This window comes from Pogoniulus pusillus, chromosome 7, assembly GCF_015220805.1.
Source record: "Pogoniulus pusillus isolate bPogPus1 chromosome 7, bPogPus1.pri, whole genome shotgun sequence".
NCBI classification, from domain to species: Eukaryota; Metazoa; Chordata; class Aves; order Piciformes; family Lybiidae; genus Pogoniulus; species Pogoniulus pusillus.
In genome coordinates, this window is record NC_087270.1 from 1,081,771 (window position 1) to 1,104,148 (window position 22,378).

The 22,378-nt window shown below is 45.5% G+C and overlaps 1 protein-coding gene across 2 annotated transcripts; it reads right to left on the bottom strand.

Annotated features, from left to right (window-relative positions):
* Positions 1–222: 222 nt before the first annotated feature.
* Positions 223–22,372, bottom strand: CRNKL1 (crooked neck pre-mRNA splicing factor 1). 2 transcript variants are annotated; one of them, XM_064145708.1, is made up of 14 exons: positions 22,271–22,372; positions 21,570–21,722; positions 18,967–19,058; positions 18,713–18,871; positions 17,451–17,617; positions 16,821–16,999; positions 15,707–15,877; positions 14,679–14,870; positions 13,435–13,494; positions 11,343–11,423; positions 8,690–8,929; positions 6,681–6,782; positions 991–1,239; positions 223–469 (listed from the first exon to the last, which is right to left on the bottom strand). In XM_064145708.1, exons 1-14 carry the CDS (start codon positions 22,316–22,318, stop codon positions 302–304), a joined length of 2,061 nt encoding a protein of 686 aa, XP_064001778.1. In that variant the 5' UTR covers positions 22,319–22,372; the 3' UTR covers positions 223–301. The 2 variants fall into 2 exon arrangements, with proteins under 2 accessions (XP_064001778.1, XP_064001779.1); XM_064145709.1 differs by lacking the exon at positions 13,435–13,494.
* Between the last annotated feature and the right edge of the window lie 6 nt (positions 22,373–22,378).

Here is a 22,378-nt window from a genome sequence, read left to right on the forward strand (position 1 = left end):
GTCTCTTATTAAGGAAAGTAGATCTGCTGTCTTTGCATGTAAGAAAGAGCTGGGGGTCTTGTGCTAATAAAAGTTGCTGCCCACTTCTTCCAGTTCTCAGCCTGCTGGTCATAGCTGCAGACTGCACCTGCCTTGTGACTTTTCCTTTGAACTGGTGGCAGTGAGCAGATGAGTAAAGAGAACCAACTCCAAATGGTGGGTTTTTCCTCCAAATAAAAGAAAAACTGTTCAAATGCATTTATTTGCCACCAATGAAAATACTGTACAGTACTCAAAAGAAGGGGCAGGGAAAGGCAATGGGTTAAGACTGGCTTTCATCAATGTCTTTGTCTGGATCCACCTCTGCAGCTTCGTTCTCCTGCTGCTGTTTCTTCCAGAGTTTAGCCATGGCCAGCAGTTTGAGGTTAGGCTGATTGGCAGTGTCTTCTGGGAAAATATAATCGTAGTATTCCTCCCAGCCAGCATCAGACTAGGGAAAAAGAACACCACAAAGCAAGTTAATTTGCATGTCCATGTCAGCTGCTAGAAGATGCTTCTAGCAAGAGTACCAGTGAGACAGAATTCAAATCTATGTTCACTAGACCACCTGCAGGAGCTGAAACTAAGGGGCTGAATGGGTGTAAGGCAGAACTCCTGATGAGCCCAGTGAGCAGGCAGAGCTGATCAACAGGCTGGTTATAGTCTTTCAAAGAAAGGGAAGAAACACACTACCTGTACAGGCCTACCCAAAGCTGTTTTGATTTGTCTGTGGTAGGAATTCAAAGCAGAGGCAGGTTGAGTGTTTGGCAAGAGTGCTGCACCATGAATCAACTACTGAATAGCACAGAGCTCAGCAGCAAGCATTGCAGGCCCATGCTCTTCTCCAGTTACTGCAGTACACCTGCTGCTCAGTTGCAGCACCTGTCATAACCCAGTCTGCTCCCAGCAGCACACCCCAGCACGAAGCCACCAAGGGCTTCAAGTGACTACTTGCATCACTTTAATTCTTACCCCATCTTCAGCCTGCAGTTTCCTCCTCTTCTTTATTTTCTCAGGCATTAGTTTATCTATTCTCTCTTTAGTGGTCTCAGTTCCAAACTCCTCTTCAAAGCTTCTCCAGGATTCCAGAAGCATCACTCTCTCCTCCTTCTCCTCACAGTTTCGCATTGCCTTGTTGGCCTCTTCATATATCTGCCGGCACCTTGACAAACTCTCCTCCCTTCCTGCAGACAGCTCAAACTGTGCAAAGCTGATCCATACCTGTGGTGAAAGCAAACCAAAAGCAGACTCAAACCTCCAGTATGGCATCTGACAGTTAAGTCACAGTTTAAGAAAAACCAAAGCAGCCAAAATAACAAATGTTGATGCCATCCTGAAGTACTTCTTCATAAGCAGTTATTTATGTTGGTGGCAAGACACTGGAACAGGCTGCCCAGGGAGACAGTGGGGATGCTCCCTCCCTGAAGATGTTCAGGACAGATTGGAGGAGACCTTCAGCAACATGGTCTAGTGAAAGTCATCCCTGAGGTGTGGTCCTGAACCTAACCCCAGGTGCTCCTGACTCCTCCCAAGAGGTGCATCTGAACCTGGCCCCAGATGTAGTGGCTACCCCACTCCCACTTCCTGTCTAGCCCCCTATAAAGCAGAGGAACTTCCTGTTTCTCTCTCTCGCCTTCCTGCCTGCAACCACTACACTCTGCTCCTGCTGCTTTTGTTTTACCATGTGGCCATCCTTTCACAGGGTGGACAAATCCTGAAAATCTACCTACATCCATTGACATCGATCTGGTTTTACATATATAAACTGTATGTATCTTGTTTTTCCCTTCCCTATACCTCTTTGTAACTCCCCTACCTCACATATCTTTTATTTATTGTTAAAGTTTTCCCTTTTGACTTCCAAATCGAAGCAAGGCTATTTATTTGGGTCTGGTGTTCTACCTCCTTCCTCTCTACATCTAATTACTTTCTTTCCAAAAGAGGAGGGGAGAGGAGAAGGCATCCTATTATTGTATTGGTTCTGTTAATCATATTTTTAGTCTTTGAAAAATTTAAACTAGAACCAAGACAATTAATTTAGCATCTAATGTGGGGCTAGATACAAAATAACTATTTTTCAGACACGATTTGGAAATATAAAAATGGATGTTTTAAGAGTTTTAATAATTCAGGCTTTTGAATGGTTGCTTTGGAGCTGGATATATAAATTCATAATGTATCATGTAGTCTGAATAGTAATTGACATGGTATTTGACTATTTTAAAAGCTTATCTGCACGATTGTATGTATATTTAGTGGATTTTGTTGGAAACTTTACTGGGTTTGGGAATGTACCTGATACATGGAATCACTCCGAGAATGTGCGCTGAGACATTCAAGGTCCTGATATTTTGGGGGATAAGTGGTATTTCCTGGCAGTACTTGCATTGTGCTTAAATATGATTCAAGGAGGAGCTATCACTATCCCAGCCTGGATCATCTGGCAGCCACATGTAGCCACCATAATTAGGATATCTGGTAAAGAAATAAGCAGGTGGAGGGCAGGCCTGCCCAGTAACTGCCAACGCTGCGGGTGTCAGTGTGGTGGTGCTCACACTGGTGCCCGTAGCAGAGCTGCAATCCCACATGACATCCTGATGTGAGCGGCGGTGCGGCAACCAGCAGCAGGGCGACTCCCATCCCAAACACAGTTCTGCCCACGGCCGCTCCCAATCAGGTTCTGCACACACAGCTGCTCCTATGCACTCAATCCCACTGGCTCCTGTCACCACTTGCAGGAAAAAACTGCAGAAAACACATAGACCTCTCCCAGACTCGGATCCAGTGGAAGACAGCTCTGCTGGAACCAGCACCCTCTACCCAGCAAAATGCACCAGATGGAAACAAGTTCGATAACCAGGTAATCACAATCACAACCACACCTCAAAAGGAAATCAGGTAAACCCGGCAGGCTTATGCAAGGGCACACAGCCAGTTTCTATTGGCCTGGCTCTTGAACTGCTGGGATGGAGGGGCAGAGACAGTGGAATTAGACCAGAGAGAAGCTAAGCAGTTGAGGTCCTTATCGAGGGATAGGGGTGTGGATAAAGAGTTGGGGAAGCTGGATGGCACACACACACTTTGGGCCTGACTCCTCACAGCTGTAAGACACGAGTACCCCTCAAAAGATGAATCTTCCATCCTCTTAAGCGGGCAAATATGGAATAGGGGATCACGTACTTAAGGCAAATGGCTGTACAGGAGATAATCTATGGAAATGGCCAACTGCCTCTGAACCCTGATGACGTCTGCTTGAAACCAGCCCTGTTAAAGAAACTGACTCAAGGTGCCACTTCCACATATGCACACACACTGGGAGGACTGCTTTTGGGCAGAGACCTTAACAATCTCCCAACTGTCTGTGAATTTGTTAATGATCTGAGGCAGTTTGAAGATAGTGTCTCCAGAAAGGCTCTAATATCAGCTGTGGAAACCCTGACTAGAGACATGAATGAGCTTAAGGCCTCTGTCTTTGAACTGAAGAAGGGGGAGGACACATACTCTTTGCCTTCTGAATGGGTACACGTTTCAGCTGTCAGAAACACACATCACCCTGCTCCTCCTCGTAGGAGACCAGCCCAAGCCAGACAGGACACATCTCAGGTCTCACTGTGGAGAACAATCTGTGACCACGGTGAGAACATGGACAGATGATATGGCCAGCCCACTTCAGCTCTATGAGCTAGAGTGGGGGAACTGCAAGGTGCAATCACTGGGAATAACTCCTCCAGAAGAGGGGCTGCTCCAGTGTCCCATAGGCAATCCTCCCACCTGAGGGGTGGTTCTGCCAGCAGCTCAGGTTCATGTGTTTCATGTGGTAACCCAAGTTCAGCATTAGAGGTGCCCTGCCTCCAGTCAGGTGGAGGACAGGGCTAAGAGAGTATTCTGGAATGTGTTTGTGAAATGGACTGGCACTTCTGAAGCAGAGAAGTACTGAGCTTTGGTGGACACAGGTGTTCAATGCACTCTGATAGCCTCAAGCCACAGAGGAACAGGACCCATAACAATTTCCAGAGTTACAGGCTGACTGTGCTGCAGGCTGAGATAAGCCTCACTGGGAATGCGTGGGAGAAGCACACCATAGCGACTGGTCCTGATGCACCTTGCATCCTTGGTATCAACTTTCTGCGGGAAGGGTATTTTAAGGATCCGAAAGGGAACAAGTGGCCTTTTAGGATAGCAGCTGTAGAGACTAGAGACAAAGAGTAGCTGTCCATCAAGCCTCTCCATATAATGACCTTCCTGATAACAAAAAGAGATATGGTCTGTTCACAGATGGATCTTGCTGTCTTGTAAGCAGTAAGCAGAGGTGGAAGGCTGCTGTCTGGAGCCCTAAACGCAGAGCTGCAGAGGCAAGAGATAGAGAAGGCGAATCCAGCCAATTTGCCGAGGTAAAAGCCATCCAGCTGGCCCTGGACATTGCAGAACAAGAAGAGAGGCCTGTGCTTTACATCTACGCTGACTCATGGATGGTAGCAAATGCCTTATGGGGGTGGCTGAAGGAATGGAAGCGAAATGACTGGCAGAGAAAGAGGAAGCCGATTTGGGCTGCTGACCTCTGGAAAGACATTTCTGCACACCTGGACAAACTGCCAGTTAAAATCCGATATATGCTGTCCCTGGAGGTGTTCAACAAAAGACTGGATGAGGCACCCAATGCCATGGTCTAGTTGACTGAATAGGGATGGGTGATAGGCTGGACTGGATGAGCTTGGAGGTCTCTTCCAACCTGCTTGATTCTATGATATCAGTGCGCACATCCCCAGAAGCAGATCCACTAAAGAACAACAGCACAACTACCGAGGCAAATTTGCTGCCCAAATAGATCTGGTCTGGAAGCACAAAGGTGTTTTGTTCTTAGCTCAGTGGGCCCATGACTTTTCCGGCCACTGATGGGCCTATGACAGGTCAGTGGATATACCCATGAATGCCATAGCACAGGTTATCCATGACTGTGACATCTGTGCTGCCATAAAGCAAGTGTATAAAACCTTTGTGGTATGGGGGGATGGTGGTCAAAATACAAGTATGGGGAGGCGTGGCAGATTGATTATATCACTCTGCCTTGATCTCAAAATAGCAAACAGTATGTGTAAGCCACAGTGAAGGCAAGCACTGGGTGGCTGTGGTACCTATCCAGTACCTCATGCCACCTCTCGTAACACCATTCTGGGCCTGCAGAGTCGCATCCCGTGGGAGACATGGTACCTCAGAGAGAATTGAGTCAGATAATGGGACCCATTTCAAGAACAACCTCATGAGCAACTGGGCAAAAGAACATTGGATTGAATGGGTTTACCATATCTCATACTATCCACAAGCTGCAGGGAAGATTGAGTGTCGCAATGGCTTGCTGAAAATCACCTTGAAAGCTATGAGGGGCGATGTTGGGAACTGGCCGAAGGAGAGGGGGCACGAGCCCCTAGAAGCTTGTACAATCAAGCCTTGGATGTGAGGTCTGAGTATTGGAACTGCAGTAAACCACAGCGCTGTGTGTGAAGAAGCTCAAAGGAATTTGTCCTTGAGCCTTCTGATAAACAGCTTCTGTGGGACTGTGTCCAGACTGGGAGGGAAATAGGAGGAATAAGCAAATTCCAATATTTAGATGTGCTAAATGCTCTAACAGTAACAGTAATGAGGATTACACAAACTCCAATATTTAAATGCACCAAATGCTAGTTAACAGTATCACACTGCATGCTGTGTGTGCTCACTTTACTCACCCTAACTGAAAAGTATATGCTTTGTAACTTGAAGTTCGATGCTCTCAATAAAGAGTGGATCACTTGGAAGCTTAACTCATATTGAGTCATTTCCAGCTTTCCCAAATGCCGTCCACAGGGTGGAACTTTCAAAAACTGAGAGAAACACCTAGCAAAAGCCACCAGTGAATAGCAGGGGATCAGTCAACTGAGCTGGTCCTGCTCAATCTGCCCTATTGCCTATAGCTGAGGGAGATGGAGTTCCTGTGGTCTGCAAAAGGAATCTATTGGGGAAAACTGTGTGGGTTGTTCCTGCTTCTGAGGGCAAACCTATCAAAGGCGTAGTATCTTCTGAGGGTCCTGGTCACACATACTGAGTAATGCTTGAAACTTGTGAGAAACCACACTCTGGCTGAAAAGGTCTAATCTCAGAGCCAGTAACACAGCTCCAGGTAACATCGTATAATAGTTGTATAATAATTGTATAATAGTTACAAGTGGTTATGAGTTTCTTTTCTAGTTACATCATTGTGAGGCATCCAACAGAATCCACACCACAGAAGCAGCAATCCAGAGGAAGTCTACATCATCACAACGAGGTGTCCAACAGAACCCACACCAAAAAAAAAACCAAAAACCTGTTCCTGATTTTTCCCTCTAGAGGAAAAGACCTGTTTTCCTGAGTTTCCCTCAAGAGAAAGGACTGTTCCTATTCAGTGATTCTTCCTCCATGTTCCTGTCTGCTCACATCTCACCTCACCAACCCGCACTGGAGAAGCGCATCACTTTGGGATACAGCCAGAGACCAAGAAGAACTTAATTCTTAATATTCATCATATAAATCTAAGCAGAATTTGTCCTACTTCTCCCCAGGAGCAACCCATCTCCATCACCCTTTGTCCTTTCTATGCACCTCCCTGTAAGACCACTCAGTGCCCTGAGTACCTCGTACAGACCTACCTTGACGTGCTGTGTCCTTTGCAGCAATCTGCGGTAAAGGTTCCTTGTTTTCTCATACTCCTCTTGCTCAATTTCAAAGTCAATGTAGGATTTCCAAAGAACCTGTTAAAAAAAAAAAAGAAGTGTCTCCTTAGACTCACAGCACACTAAGATAATGGGAAAAAAAAGGGAAAAAGTAGAGAATCACTCACTCACACTCAATGCCAGGAGAACCTCTGGAGATCATCTAGTCCAACCCCCCTTACTAGAGCAGATTCACCCAGAGCAGGTTGCACTGGAAAATGTCCAGGCTCATTTGGAACGATTCCAGATGACTCTACCATCTCTCTGGGCAGCCTGTTCCAGTGCTCTACCACCTTGAAAGGAAACAAGCTCCTCCTATGTTCGAGTCTGTGTTCACCACCTCTTGTCCTGTCACTGGGTACCACTGACAAAAGACTGGCTCCCTGATACACGGCTTTTAAGTATTTATAAGCACTGAGAAGATCTTCCCCACAGTCTTCTCACAGCATGCTGCTTTGAAGCTAATTGGAATATTTTAATGAGAGAAATTAGATAACTGATTGTGAAAAGAAGACAATCATAGAATCAACCAGGTTGGAAGAATCCTGCAAGATCATCCAGTCCAATGTACCACCCAGCCCTAGCCAGTCAACCAGACCATGGCACTGAGTGCCTCATCCAGTCTTTTCCTGAACACTTCCAGGGATGGTGATTCCACCATCTCCTGGGCAGCCCACTCCAATGCCAATCACTCTGTCAAGAGCTTCCTCCTAACATCCAGCCTATACCTCCCCCAGAATAACTTGAGACTGTGTCCCCTTGTTTTGTTGCTGGTTGCCTGGGAGAAGAGACAGATTCCCATCTGGCCACAACCTCCCTTCAGGTAGCTGCAGACAGCAACGAGGTCATCCCTGAGCCTCTTCTTCTGCAGGCTAAACAACCCCAGCTCCCTCAGCCTCTCCTCACAGGGCTGTGTTTCAGGCCTCTCACCAGCCTCATCGCCATTCTCTGGACACATTCCATTATCTCAACATCTCTCTTGATACTGAGGAGCCCAGAACTGGACACAGTATTCAAGGTGTGGCCTACTCAATGCTGAGTACAGGGGAAGAATAACCTCCCTTTTCCTCTGGCCACACTGTTCCTGATACAGGCCAGGATGCCATTGGCTCTCCTGCCCACCTGGGCACACTGCTGGCTCATCTTCAGCCTACTGTCTACCAGTACCTCCAAATAATAATGATGATGTCTGTATCATTCATGGATTTGACGTGAGGAGCAAAAAGCTAAAATGTAAAAAATTCTCCCCACGCTATCCTGGGACATTGTCCTACTTGTTTCTCCTTTGATCTGATTTAATATCTCTTCCCTAACCGTGGCCAATAACTAACACATAAGCTTTTCTGGCTTTTGTTTTTGCTTGCCTGTCTGAGATAGAGAGTAAGAGAAGGTATCTTTGAGCCCTTCTGGGCAGTTTTTTTGTGTGGAAGGGAGTTTGGATTCCTGTATTATTTCTAATTTGTAAATAATTGTAAGTACTTGTAAATACATTGTGTATATATGCTTGTAAATTTTGCCATGCTGTTAATACAGCTTCATCTTACTTCTAAGCCATCTGAACTAGTCTGGCAAATTTCAATAGCGGCCTGGGGGACAACACACATCTCCTAACCTATGTCATGCAGATAAATGTGAAATTGCTCTGAATAAAGTCTGAGAGATCAGAGTATTTATTAACCAAAAGCTAGGATTAAGACTAAGCAATATAAAATCTTGTGCACATAATCCATTTAGCTTGGTCCTGTGAGCATGTTTCTCCCTCCCTGTTTTATCTTGGCTTTTACAGCCCTGTGTATCCTGCCAAGAAACAGATGCTAAATTAATGACTAAGCCACCACTGTAAGCAGTTCTGCTCAAGCTCGTAGATTATTTACTGCTCAGCATGGCTAATTAAAATGTAGATACCTTCAACTTGTGCCAGCTGCAAAGTTCAGCCACCCCCTTACCTCTGGCATGTCTAGCCGGGGCTGGCCAATGGCCAGCTCGTATATTGCGCGGGCTCTGTCGATGTCACCAAGGATGGTCTCCAGCTCAGCAAATTTAATCCAGGATGTGCAGTTTTCCGGTGCAAACTCCAAGAACTTTTCATACAGCTTTCGGCAACGATCAAACTCTCGCAGCTGCAGCTCCAATTCAATATAACCTTTGAACAGTTTGTTTTTTGGGCATTTGCCTATGGATGTCCCCTGTTAAGCAGAAAAACAAACAAAAAAACCCAAAAGCCACTTAAAAAAATCTTGCAAGGGGAAAAAAATCCTACTTGATTTTTCTAAGTATCTGTTTTACTCACCAATATTTGAACTGAAATTAATTTTTGAGCAGTTTGGTTTGCAGGCCAGAAAGCCTTCTAACTTCTTATGCTTTACTCTTTGCAATCAGTGGTGAAACACTGCAACAGGCTGCCCAGGGAAGTGACTTAGGATGTGGTTTGAAACTGGAGCAGGGGAGATTTAGATTGGACATCAGGAGGAAGTTCTTTACAGTGAAATACTGGAACAGGCTTGCCCAGGGATGTGCTTGACGTGCCATCCCTGGAGACATTCAAGATCAGACTTGATGAGGCTTTGGGCAGCCTGATCTAGCTGGAGGTGTTCCTGCTAACTGCACTGGGCTTGGGTAAGATGAGCTTTGAGGGTCACTTCCAACCCAGTGCAATCTGTGAATCTGTCAACTTCTCCATAACATGGTTTCCCTATGAAGGAGTTGAAACTCACCCTGGGTCATCAAATGAATACTTCACCTTGCATCAAAACCTGCAGAAAACACAGTACCAGTCTGCACCAGTCTTCCAGAACAGCAGTTCCCAAGTATTTCATAAAACAAATTCTATCAAGAGCAGCTGTCTCCTGGCACACCATTGCTATTCATCACAGCACACACAATTGTCCACGCTCACTGCCTGCTGCTTGATGATAATAGGTAGATGGAGAATAATGTTTCATAAAAGCATTTCCTTTTCATATGCTTCAGCAGCTGAAGACAACTCTGTCCTAAGCCATGGTGCTGAGCTGTGAGAAAGCAATTTCTGATTCTAAATTTGGGAATCTTGTAAAGCGAGAGTTAAGAATGAACATATCTGAGACAAGCATGCAGTGAGCTTCACCTTGAGCCACCTCTGCAGGCAGCTATTCTTCACAAAGCACTGCAGCCTCTGTTCCCCCAAGCTAGCAAGAATTAAGTAATTCCCTTACTACAAATTCTCCTGCAGAACTTTCCTCCATGTTGATTATCTTAGTACTTACTAAAACTGGAGGAAACCACCACTTTGGAATATCACTTTGGTCACTATTATGTCCACCCCCTCAGCCCAAGCTTTACAAGTGCCTTTTCTATTTCCAGTATGCTCAGTTCTTCCCTACGTATCCCTGTTTTCTCAAGCAGCATAGGATCCAGCTGACCTCCTGCCTCCAAGTCCCAGCATCTCTCAGGCTCTGGGAAAGCAGAGAATTCACACTCCATCTGCAGTGGAGTGTCTGCTGTCACTGCAGCAGTCCAATCTGTTTTCCAAAATAAGAAAATGCTGTCCTCCTAAAAATAAAAGCCTGTCAGAGAAGTGAAACAAGAGAGGGGAAAAAGAACAAACCGAAACCAAACCAGAAGAGAAGCCTGAAGAGAAACTGAGAAAACTTTGTATATCCAGATGAGGCTGAACAGCCTCATCCAGAATCTTCCATAACATTTACCCCTTAAAAAGGGGGTAGCCAGAAAGAAGCAGGGTGCTGACTGCTGACTATGGCATCGTTGAGCCAGACCAGAACAGCAGCAGCTTCAGGATAGATGGCTGTCCCTCTACTTCACTTTTACATGGTCATAGGCAAAGTTCAGCTCAAGAGACAGAGCTTTACTAGCACACTGGGGAGAGATCTGGTCCAGCGTCATCTACAGGCCATTCACATTTATGCATTTACCACTGTTGTGCCATGGGCTTGCTGGACACCCCATTGGCTTCCTCTGTAAAGCCAAGCCACCTCCACTCCATCAGCATTCCCCCCAAGTTCTAATGCTCTCTGAGCTTATTCAGAATATCTGAACTGAAGGAAAAGACAGTTTTTCATTTCAAAAGGCTTTGTTACCCAAATGTACTCCATTGTTCTCTAACAAGGTGACATTCACAGAGGGAATTTGCACAGAAGCTCTTGAGCTTGCCCAAAGTCCCTGTGACTGCTTCTATCAGCAGTCTAGTAGCTGGGATTCAAATCCTCTATTCAACAAGTTCTAATTTCTGAGAGTTAAAACCTCCTATTTATTTAAAGGGTTTCTTAAAATGCTACTGTTAGGACACACATCTTTTAAAGAAATCAGCAGCAGACAAAAATTTCCCATGGCTGTAAGCTGATTTGGGTCCTCCTGCATTCAGAGGCATGTTCTGTCAGCAGAAACACCAAAGCTATAATTCCTTTCTGCCCCTGTCTAATTCACCAATATCAAGCTCTGCTTCTTTTAAATCATACATGACAGTAAATACCAGTCCCTGCAGACACCTTGGATGCTTTAAGTGGATTAAACCAGTGGTTTACAAAGGACAATTTAAGACATTTTAATGCCTTCCCTTGTTACTATTAGTTAGTAAAGTCAATTATGGAATTAACCAAAGCTTACCAAAGCTCTCCTGGCAAGTGGGAGATTTTTCTGGCGTATTTCAAACTGGGCATACAGCAGCCATATCTTGGCAAAGGTAAACTAAAAGAAAAAAGAACAATGTGGAACTTAGGCAGGAAGTCTACTAAATAATAGTCTATACAGTGCTTAAAAGACCATTAGTCTGTCTACACAAGCTATTATCACCACAGCAACTCAGAACCAGTGGACATCTTCCCACGTCATCTGCCTTAGGTGAACCTGCCCTGACAGCAGAGCTGGACTTGATCTTCAGAGATCACTTCCAACCCCTACCATTCTGTGTGACTCTGTGAGAAGTTATGAGTTCATGATCCAAAGGACATGAACAAGACAGTCTAGAACAAGACAGTATACACTACCATGGATGAAAAGGGTCAGAACTGAAGTCTTCCTAAAGAAAGAAAATAGTTTGTTAGACAGACAACTGTTTGTTAGAATATCAGCCATCCCTCAATCAATTAACAGCTAATCAACTCTAATTACAGGTATTAGTCCTAATCTACACAGCAGACACTCAGGTGACATGATTAATGACAAACTAGAAATGGAAGTATATCAACTAAAATTTCTCAACACTCAAAGGCAATGCTGATTCATTGCTTTAAAGGTTTGGCTGTGTTAACATTTTAGTTAAACCTCACTGGCAAAACAAAACCCCAAAGCTCAGTCTTTTAGATGGACAATACACACCTGAAAGATGTCAAATGCACCTCCCTCAGCTAGGGACATGCAGACAATTATAGCAGTGGTGATAAAGGTGGACCCCATCTAAAGCAGAGCAGCAAGTGCCCTGCAGCAACTAAAAGCAACCGGGTGGAAGAAGGAACAGGTTAAGTGTTCTTCTCTGATGCTTAATACTACTGGACTAGCCCCTGATACTTCAAATTCTCAGAAAATATTTAGTAAATACAGAAATAATCCTTGCTTTGCATTTGTGTGAGCAAATCTGGTTCAAGTTCATCCTCTGCTATTTCACATTGATGTCAATTTTAGCTAACATCTTCACTTAAAACAAATCAATTTTGCAGGATGGATGTTATGAGAAACTCAAAGGGACACAAATTCCTGAGCAGTCTTGATGAATGAGATAACAAGCATACACCACAGGCTGGCCAGAGAAGAAAACTAAAAGGATCTGTTCAGCATCTTCATCAATGACAATAACGAGGGGACAGTGTCTGCTCAGTAAGTTTGCTGATAACACCAAACTGGGAAGCTTGGCTGATACAGTTGAAGGCTGTGCAGCCATCCAGCAAGACCTGGACAGATAGAGCTGGGCACAGAGGAACCAGATGAAGTTCAACAAGGACAAGTGCAGAGTCCTGCATCTGGGGAGGAATAATAAAGTCCACCAGTACAGGCTGGGAGGTGATCTGATGGAAAGCAGTCCTGTGGAGAGGGACTCGGGAGTGCTGGTGAATAATAAGTTGTCCACGGGACAGCAATGAGCCCTTGTGGCCACGGAGGCCAATGGGAACCGGGGATGTTCTCCTGCTCCTCTACTCTGTCCTGGTGAGACCCCATCTTGAATACTGCCTTCAGTTTTGGGGTCCCCAGTTTAAGAGAGAGGGACTGCTGAAGAAGGTACATCAGAGGGCTATGAGGATGACTAGTGGACTGGAACACTGCCTGATGAGGAGAGGCTGAGGGACGTGGGGCTTTTTAGTCTAGAGAAGAGAAGACTGAGAGGGGATTTAATAAATCTTTATAAGTATCTGAGGGCTGGGAGTCAGGGAGGGGGGGACAGGCTCTGCAATAAGACAAAGAGCAATGGATATAAGCTGCAGCACAGGAGGTTCCACCTCAACATACAGGGGAACTTCTTTACTGTCAGGGTCTCGGAGTACTGGCAAAGGCTTCTCGGGGAGGCTGTGGAGCGTCTTTCTCTGGAGACTTTCAAGGCCTGTCTGGATGTGTTCCTGTGTGACCTGAGATAGATTATGGTCCTGCTCTGGCAGGAGGGGTTGGACTCGATGAATCTCTTTGCGTCTCTTCCAACCCCTGACATCCTGTGATCTTAACCTGGGATTTTTAATCCAAGACTCAATAGGAAGTGCAGAAGGATCCATACCTTCTTGTGAGGAAGGAGCTCAATACATGCCTGATACACCTGTCTGGTTCGCTCTGGATCCTGTAAGAACAAAATGAAATGCTTCATTCACTGCTGAAGTTGCACTCTATTTTAAATCATGCACTGACTGCAAAACTGAGGGGTGGGTGTCAAGTGGCTGTGGCCAAGCTCTTTTCAGTGGTCTGCAACAAAGAGGAACAGCTACAAACTGGAACACAGAAGGTTTCACTTCAACATAAGAAACTTCTCTACAGTGAGGGTGACAGAGCACTGGAACAGGATGTCCAGAAAGGTTGTGGAGTCTCCTTCTCTGGAGACTTTCAAAGCCTGCCTGGATGCATTCCTGTCCCAACTACCCTAGGTGATCCTGCTTGGCAGGGGCTTTGGATTCGATGATCTCTGGAGGTCCCTTCCAACCTCTAAGGTTCTGTGATCCTGTGAACTGCACAACAGTATTTTTAAGTCAAGGTGTTTAGAATCATGTTAAGCACAATTATCTACTTACTGTGTGCAATTCAGATGGTAACTTGTCACAATCACTAAGTCCTCTCTCAAAAATAAAAGCTCAACACTAAGAATTGGACAATAAAAGCAGGAGTGTCCTCATTTTGGGGGAAAAGTCTTTTCTTTAAAAGACACTGAATGTCTTTAGTACATTACAATTGTACAAAATAAAGAGTTGCAGTAAGGTTAGAGAAGAACAACTTGCACAGCCTCCGAAGAACACTATAGAAAGAATTTGATTGCTTCACAGAACAACTTCACAAATAGTCCTGTTAAATATAAAACTATTTCACAAGTTCAGGTAACAGCCTGGAACAGGCCATTAAGATGGGGCCAGAAAGACTTACTTCTGCTTCTATTATCAGTACACTTCTGGATGAATTGGGGCAGAACTGAAATATGCTTTTCCCCCTCCGTATTGATTCACAGAATGGTTTGGGTTGGAAGAGACCTTAAAGATCATCTAGTTCCATCCCTCCTGCCATAAGCAGGGATGCCTTCCACTAGATCGGGTTGCTCAAGGCCTCATCCAGTCTGGCCTTACAAACCTCCAGGGAGGGGGTATCCACACCCTCCCTGGGTTACCTGGATAAGAGGGGAAAAATAAGGGATAGGAAGCCCCATACAAACAGCAAATCTTGTAGCTAGTTACACAAAAAAGACACTGTTTACATTTTTTTCTTGTACAGAAGAAAAACAGTTAGGAAGGAAACAAAAAATGCTGAGTCCTTATTACTTGCCTTTGCTTCCAGCTCTTCATACAATGCATAGTTAATCCAAAGGTAGATGTATCTTTTCCAGTGTCTCTTCTCCTGAAGTGGGGGCACGTTGGCAATGGCTCTTTCATACACTTCTCGGACAGTTTCAGCATCTGCATCGCTTTCAACTAACCTCAAGTAGTCAAACCAAGCATCATAGTTATGGGGATTTGCCTTCCAGAAAAATGGGAAGCATGAAAACAGGGAAAACTTCAGTAACTACAAATAACAGACCTTTATGTTCAATTTTACATCAGAATCTCTCCTTTAAGATAGAATATTGGACTATTAATGAAAACTGAGTCTCAGGTACACTTAAATTAGAACCTTTGTTTAAAGCCAAAGTGCTTTCGTTTATTATTATTTCTCCTACAATCATCCTCTAAGGCAAACAAGCTAAACAATGAGAAGGGATGAAGTATTAAATATGCAGTATTCAGTGGATAGTAGATAGGTGTGGTTCAGGCCCTACCCCTGGAAACATTTGAAACCAGACTCAATATGGCCCTGGGCAGTCTGATTTAATAGGAGGTATCCCTGTTGACCGTAGGGGGATCGGATAAGATTATCATTGAGAGACCCTTCTAACCCAATGCAGTCTGCCAATCTGTGGCACACCAGACTCCTCGTAAAGGTATTCACAGAGAAGTAGTGTCCTGAATGGGTTACTACATAACAGAAATTACAAAGTGAGATATAAACCAAACTGCTGTGAAGGATTCAAAGGGTACTGAGCTCCAAGTTCAAGGTAAACTGCTGTGATGGCTGCAGAGTCTTGAGCTGCAAAGAATATTCAAGCAAACTCTGGCTCCACAATCTACATTAGAACACAGAAACAAAAGCACTGAATGCAGGTGCCATGCTCTGCCCCATAGATGGAATTCTACTTCCACAGAGAGTGCTTGGACTGAGCATCAAGGCTAACGAGAAGCTGATCAGCCTTCATGAGACACTTGTGTAGCCACACCAGCTGGATATATGATAAGCCCACAGGTATGTGTGATACCTACCTTCACTTCCTCTTCATACTGGAATCTCCTCTTGCTGACAATGATGTCTTCAATTCCCCTTCTGTCTCCAAACTTCTTCTCAAAGATGGTGTAGTTCTTGAAGAGATTTTGGGCATCCTGTTTGGGAATCCTATCCAAGGCATACTTGTAGATCACCCTTACTCTTTCAAACTGAAAATATTAAATATCACTTCAGTAATATTTACAAAGTAGCTTCTGTCCTCCACTTCTCAGGGAGCTTTTGGCAATATTTAATAGAACACAGAAAATCCTGTAAATACCAAATCCCACTCTCTCTTATAGAGATGATCCACAAGGACCACCTACTTCCACCCCCCCTGCCATGGGCAGGGACACCTCACACTAGATCAAGCTGCTCAGAGCCTTAAACACCTCCAGGGATGGGGTTTCCATCACCTCCCTGGGAGGTCTCACCATCCTTGTGCTGAAGAACTTCTTCCTAATGTCCAGTCTGAATCTACCCATTTCTAGCTTTGTTCCATTCTCCCCAGTCTTATCACTACCTGACATCCTTCCTAAAAAAGTCCCTCCCCAGCTTTCTTGTAGGCCCCTGTAAGATACTGAAAGGTCACAACAAGGTCACCTCAGAGCCTTCTCCTTTCCAGACTGAACAGCCCCAACTCCCTCAGTCTCTTCTCATAGCAGAGGTGCTCCAGTCCTCTGATCTTACACATTTCCAGCCTCTGAATGTTTAAAACACTTTGAAGAGGTCATAGCTTTGGAAGATTCACCAAATGTTTTCAATTCTTTTGCTGGCCCAAGCTCTTTAAAGAGATGATCTAGGAAGACTATGGCTGATTGAGGTTTTTATCATGCAGGCCTACAACTTCTCAGAAACATACAAATCTGAGTATATGGATTTGATCTGACAGTGTTCCCAGACTTGGCAAAGCTAGTGCCCACCTTTTTCTTAGAACACAACTCCTTGATGTTGCCAAAAGGCAAATAGAGTCTAAGCAAAAAATTGTCTCCTTAACTCTACCTACAACATCTCTCTCTGTCAAGGTGATCAAAAATAATTATTGCAGTGAATGTTAAATGGGCTTGAATAGGATGGACGTATTACCCTGATGTATTATCAAGGAGGACTTACTTCTTTCTGGTTCTCCTCAAACTTTGCAAAAGCCACATATAAATGCTCATCCATGTGCTCTTCTCCAAAGAACTCCACTGCCCTCTCATACACTTTCCTGGCATGAGCGAAATAGCTGTGCTTCTCCTCAAAGCGGGCATACTTGATCCAGTTCTTCACATCAGGATGAACAATAACAAGTGCAGAAAGTTAAAGAAACAGTGGCAGTTGAGCTGGGTATTTCCAATTCCACTCTGCTCAGCGACTACATGGTCATGAACTACAGGAAACAACTGCCACACATGAGAGAAGTGCAATTGGCAAGAAGACACAAATCAGCTCTAAGAGTGCAAAGGCTTTGTGCCTTATTAAGAACCTAGGACAAAAACTGGGCAACAGTCAGGGAGAAGTTTAAAGAGGAGAAACTTGAAACATGATGATGGTGAAAACAGCAGAAAGTTATACAATGTGGTGGAAGGACGAACAGTCACTTAGCTGACTTCGGAGGCATATCCTAAGCATGGTGGCAGACTCTCTGCACACCACAGTAAAAGGAGCACAGAGATGCAGCTGGAAACAGAATAGATAAGGAAGGAATGAAGAATGCAGGCCTGAAGTTGGGCAAGTCTTGTAAAGCATCTGAAAGGATATATCTCTCATAAATGGTACGTGCCCTGTCCACCTCCTTGTATCTCAGCTCAAAGTTAATGTAGGAATGCCAAGCTTGCTCCTCTGGTTGCCACTCCATCCAGCGTTCAAACACCTGGCGTGACCCAGCAACGTTCCCCAACATCTCTTCCATATAAGTATACTTGTACCTTAGAAAACAAAAGCAAGCTTTCACAGTCACATAGTAGAGACACAGATTACAAGGAGGTTTTGACCTTAGTAAGAGCATAACTAAGATTTTTTTTTAACCTATTCCCCACCTGCATCCTAGAAATGCCTGTAGATACTGTTGTGACTGGCAGCATGCAACACACAAACATCCTCCTCTCCCAACACTCCTACCACTTGGAAAAGTATCATAGAATGGCTTAGGTTGGAAAGGGGCCTTAGAGATCATCTACTCCAACCTCCCTGCCATGGGAAGGGACACCTCTCAACTAGACTTGGTTGCCCAAGGCCTCACCCAACCTGGCCTTCAACACCTCCATGGAGGGGGTATCCACAACCCCTCTGGACAACCTATTCCAGAGACTCACCACCCTTTTACTGAAGAACTTCCTCCTAAGATCCAGTCTGAAAGTCTAGACCTACTCTCTCTCAGCTTCAAACCATTCCCCCTTGTTCTGTTGCTAGACATTCTTATGAAAAGCCTTCTCTCCAGCCCTCCTATAGGATCCGTTCAGATATTGGACAACTGCTCTACGGCCCCGCTGGAGTCTTCTCCTCATGCTGAACAACTCCAGCTTCCTCAGCTTCTACTCATAGCAGAGGTCCTTCAGGCCTTGCATCACCCTTGCGGACGAACTCTGGACTCGCTCCAACAGCTCTATGTCCTTCTTATGATGCAGACACCAGAACTGGATGCAGTATTTGAGGTGGGGTCTCACCAGTGCAAAGTAAAGGGGCAGAAACCCCTCTCTTGCCCTGCTGGCCACACTCCTCCTGATGCACCCCAGGACACAATGTGCCTTCTGGGCTGCATGAGGGCACTGTCAGCTCATGGTGAGCTTCCCATCAATCAACATCCCCAAGACTTTTTTCTTTAGGGCTACTCTCAACCTACTCTGCACCCAGTCTCTATCTGTGCTTGGGACTGGCTCAAATACAGGTACAAAACCTTTCCACCACTTAAGCCTGAATACTTGGAGATACAGCAAACAATGCAATTTTGCATGACACCGAAACAGAAAAGTGCTCTGTAGTCTTTGGGGATAGAAGCAATGCCCCACTCCCTGCAAACATACCAGAACTGGTTCACCCTGGGGAGGGTGGTAATGGCTCGGTCCCAGATGTTCCGGGCATGATTAACCTGGCGGTTCTTCATCTCCATCTCTGCATATTTCAGCCAGAGGGTGACATTTCTGTAATCTACATCTAAAGCACGCTCGTAAATGGATCGGGCCCTGGAAAGCAAAGAGAAGTTGGGTGTGTAATGCCTCTCCAAGACTTTCATGGAGTTTGTCAGTGTGTGCCACAAAAGGTTTGGATCACAAATTACCTCTGTATTTCTTTCAGGCTCTCCTCCCATTGTGCATACTTTATCCAGTTACTGATAACAGTCCTGTTTTTTCTTATGTTATCTTCAAAAGTCTGAGGAGAAAATGATTTTCTGTGAGTCACAAATCCTTCAGCACAGACCCATCTTGTTATTAATGGCTTATGGATTGTTGACATGGGAACAAACTCTGAATGTCTTACACACATGCAGATGGAGTAACAAATCACACTCAATGCAACGCTTTCTAACAGAGAAGCCTAAGTGTAGACCGTCACACAGGACAGGACTCAACTCAAGTTCCTGCAACCCGGTATCTGAAATACTGATGGAATAACCTTAGAATGCTAGGGGTTGGAAGGGACCTCCAGAGATCATTCAGTCCAATCTCCCTGCCAAAGCAGGCCACACAGGAATGTATCCAGATAGGTTTTGAAAGCCTCCAGAGAAGCAGACTCCACAACCTCTCCTGCTTTTTCTTTAAAGCAAGATGCCTTATTCCCTGGATTTAATATGCTGGCTTCAAAGGTGCCTACGTTTGTTCACAAATTTCATTATTTAGTGTCACCAGTGAAGGCATCTTCAGTCTTGTTTGGCTACTGTCAGGATCAATAGTACTGGTATTTAACATATAGAATCAACCAGGAGACCTCCAAGATCACCCAGTCGAACACATTACCCAGCCCTGTCCAGTCAACTAGACCATGGCATTAAGTGCCTCATCTAGTCAGATTCATGGACTGCATTGATTTGGAAGGGTTCTTGAAAGGTCATCTTGTCCAACCCCCCTGCAGTCAGCAGAGACAGCTCCAACCACATCAGGCTGTCCTGGGCCACATCAAGGCTGATCTTCAACATCTGCAGGGATGGGGCCTTGATCACATGCCTAAGCAACCTGTTCCAGTATTTTACCACCCTCACTGTAAAGAACTTCCTCCTTAACACAGGTCACGTCTAACACAGTTAATGTGGTGGGTTGTTACTGATCCAGATGAGAAATGAATATAAGTAACACCAGCATTGCCTTCACAAGGCTCCATCTGCTCTGCATGTGTCTCAGTGAGGCAAACCAGCCACCAGCACAGCACAGCCTGAAACCTTCACGAGGAGTCCCCCACTACAGTAAGGAGAGAAACAACCCCTCCAGACCGAGTATAGTCAACTGAGAGTTGTGCTACAACAGAACCCAGATCTGAGTATATACACACATGCTTCAGGGAATTAGACATCAGAAGGAAGTTCTTTACAATGAAAGTGGTAAAATACTGGAACAGGTTGCCCAAGGATGTAGTCAAGGACCTGCCCCTGCAGACATTCAGGGTCAGAACTTTATGCAGCCTCAGACAGCCTCATCTAGCTGGAGATGTCCCTGCTGACTGCAAGGGGGTTGGACAAAATAACCTTCGTGGGTCCCTTCCAACCCAATGAAATCTGTGAATGACAGCCCTATTTTATGCTGCCTGTGTCTAAAACAAGTGGTGAGTGCTGAAAACATTTTAAGTCCCCTATTAGCAAAGCACTTGCTTTGCTGATGCAAAACAACAATTATCAAAGCAAGAAGCTGAACAAAACCACAAGTTCTCACAAATAAAACAATTATTTTAAATACATGAGAAAAAAAAAAACCTCATCGCACACACAGCTCACATTTCAAGCCAATCACCAAACATAACCATGCCTGGTGTAGAAAGCTGTGCTCTAAAAAGTGCTTAAGAAGTACCATAATCATACAGAAATCAAATTTCAAAACATTCTTTTTTCTGAACAGTTGAGGGGGCAATACATCAACGCTACTGCACAGCTCTCTGAAGTTCTGCCATGCAGTTCTGGAGCCTCTATTACAAGAGGGATATGGATGTGCTGGAAGGTGTCCAGAGAAGGGACACGAGGTGGCCAGAGGGCTGGAGGTGCTCTGCTATGAGGAGAGACTGAGGCAGTTGGGGCTGTTCAGTGTGGAGAGAAGGCTCCCAGATGACCTTATTGCGGCCTTTCAGTATCTCAAGTGGGCTACAAGAAAGTTGGGGAGGGACTTTTTAGGATGCCAGGCAGTGATAGAACTGGGGGGAATGGAACAAAGCTAGAAATGGGTAGACTCAGATTGGATGTTAGGAAGAAGATGTTCAGCCTGAGGGTGGTGAGAGCCTGGAACGTGTTGCCCAGGGAGATGGTGGAAGCCTCATCCCTGGAGGTGTTTAAAGCCAGGCTGGATGAGGCTGTGCACAGTTTAATCTAGTGTGAGGTGTCCCTGCCCATGGCAGGGGGGTTGGAAGTAGATAATCCCTGTGGTCCCTTCCAACCCTGACTGAGTCCATGATTCTGTACTGACTGGCCAGATACTAGTGGTGGTAAAGAAGCTGTGCATAAACCCTGTGTAAACCCTTGCAATAGTTTGAACACTTGAGGTGCTGTTGGCTACCATATCTTATGTTAAACAACCTGGGGTTTAAATTTACAGCTTTTTGCCCTGAAGGAACAATTTTCTATGAAAACGTTTTAAGAACTGCTATCCAACCAGAACACCTACAAGTAATGCAAACTCCATCTTGTTTAAGTTACAACGCAGTAAAACTCTGTATAAGCATCAAGGTTTGAGGTTTTTCCTGTACCTTCCTTTTCCTGAGCTTATAGTCGTTTAACTCTTCAACATCAGTGATCTTCTGCTGTGGCGGTGGTGGAAGAAGCTCAAGTTCTCTCTCTTTTGCTTCTCTTAGAAGCTGTTCTGCTGTTATCTGAACTTCTGCAGGTGCTTTATTTTTCACCTGTAAAGGAAAATGTCTTTATTCATTTTTTTTTCCTTTTAAAGCAAACCTGAAAAGTTCCTACCCCCATAGTGGATTCACTCTGGTACCTTACTTCGGTCAGCATTTACCAAAGACGGGCCCGGAGTCCTCCCCCACTTCCCTATCCGAGACCGACAGAGACCCTACGGCCAGCATCAGCCTGTAGCCGGGCAGATCCTGCCCGGAGCCCTCCCCCACTTCCCTATCCGAGACCGACAGAGACCTTACGGCCAGCATCAGCCTGTAGCTGGGCAGATCCTGCCCGGAGTCCTCCCCCACTTCCCTATCCGAGACCGACAGAGACCCTACGGCCAGCATCAGCCTGTAGCCGGGCAGCTCCTGCCCGGAACGTGAGGCGAGGCAGAGCCGCCGGAGGCCGGGGGATGGGCGGGTCGCACAAGCCGGACGCGACTCTCGCCGCGTTTCCATATCGCTGCGCGACCGCGACGGTTCCTGGACGCTTCACCCGGTCTCCTCGGCCGCCCTCCCCAGCCTGCAGCCCGGACCGGCCGCCCTTTCCCGCGAACCTTCGCCACTTTGGGGATCCGCTGCTTCCCGGCCGCCGTAGACGCCATCTTGCCGCTTCCCCGCGCTCGCCCTGCCCCGTCACCCCTGCCCTCACGCAGCGCGGCCGA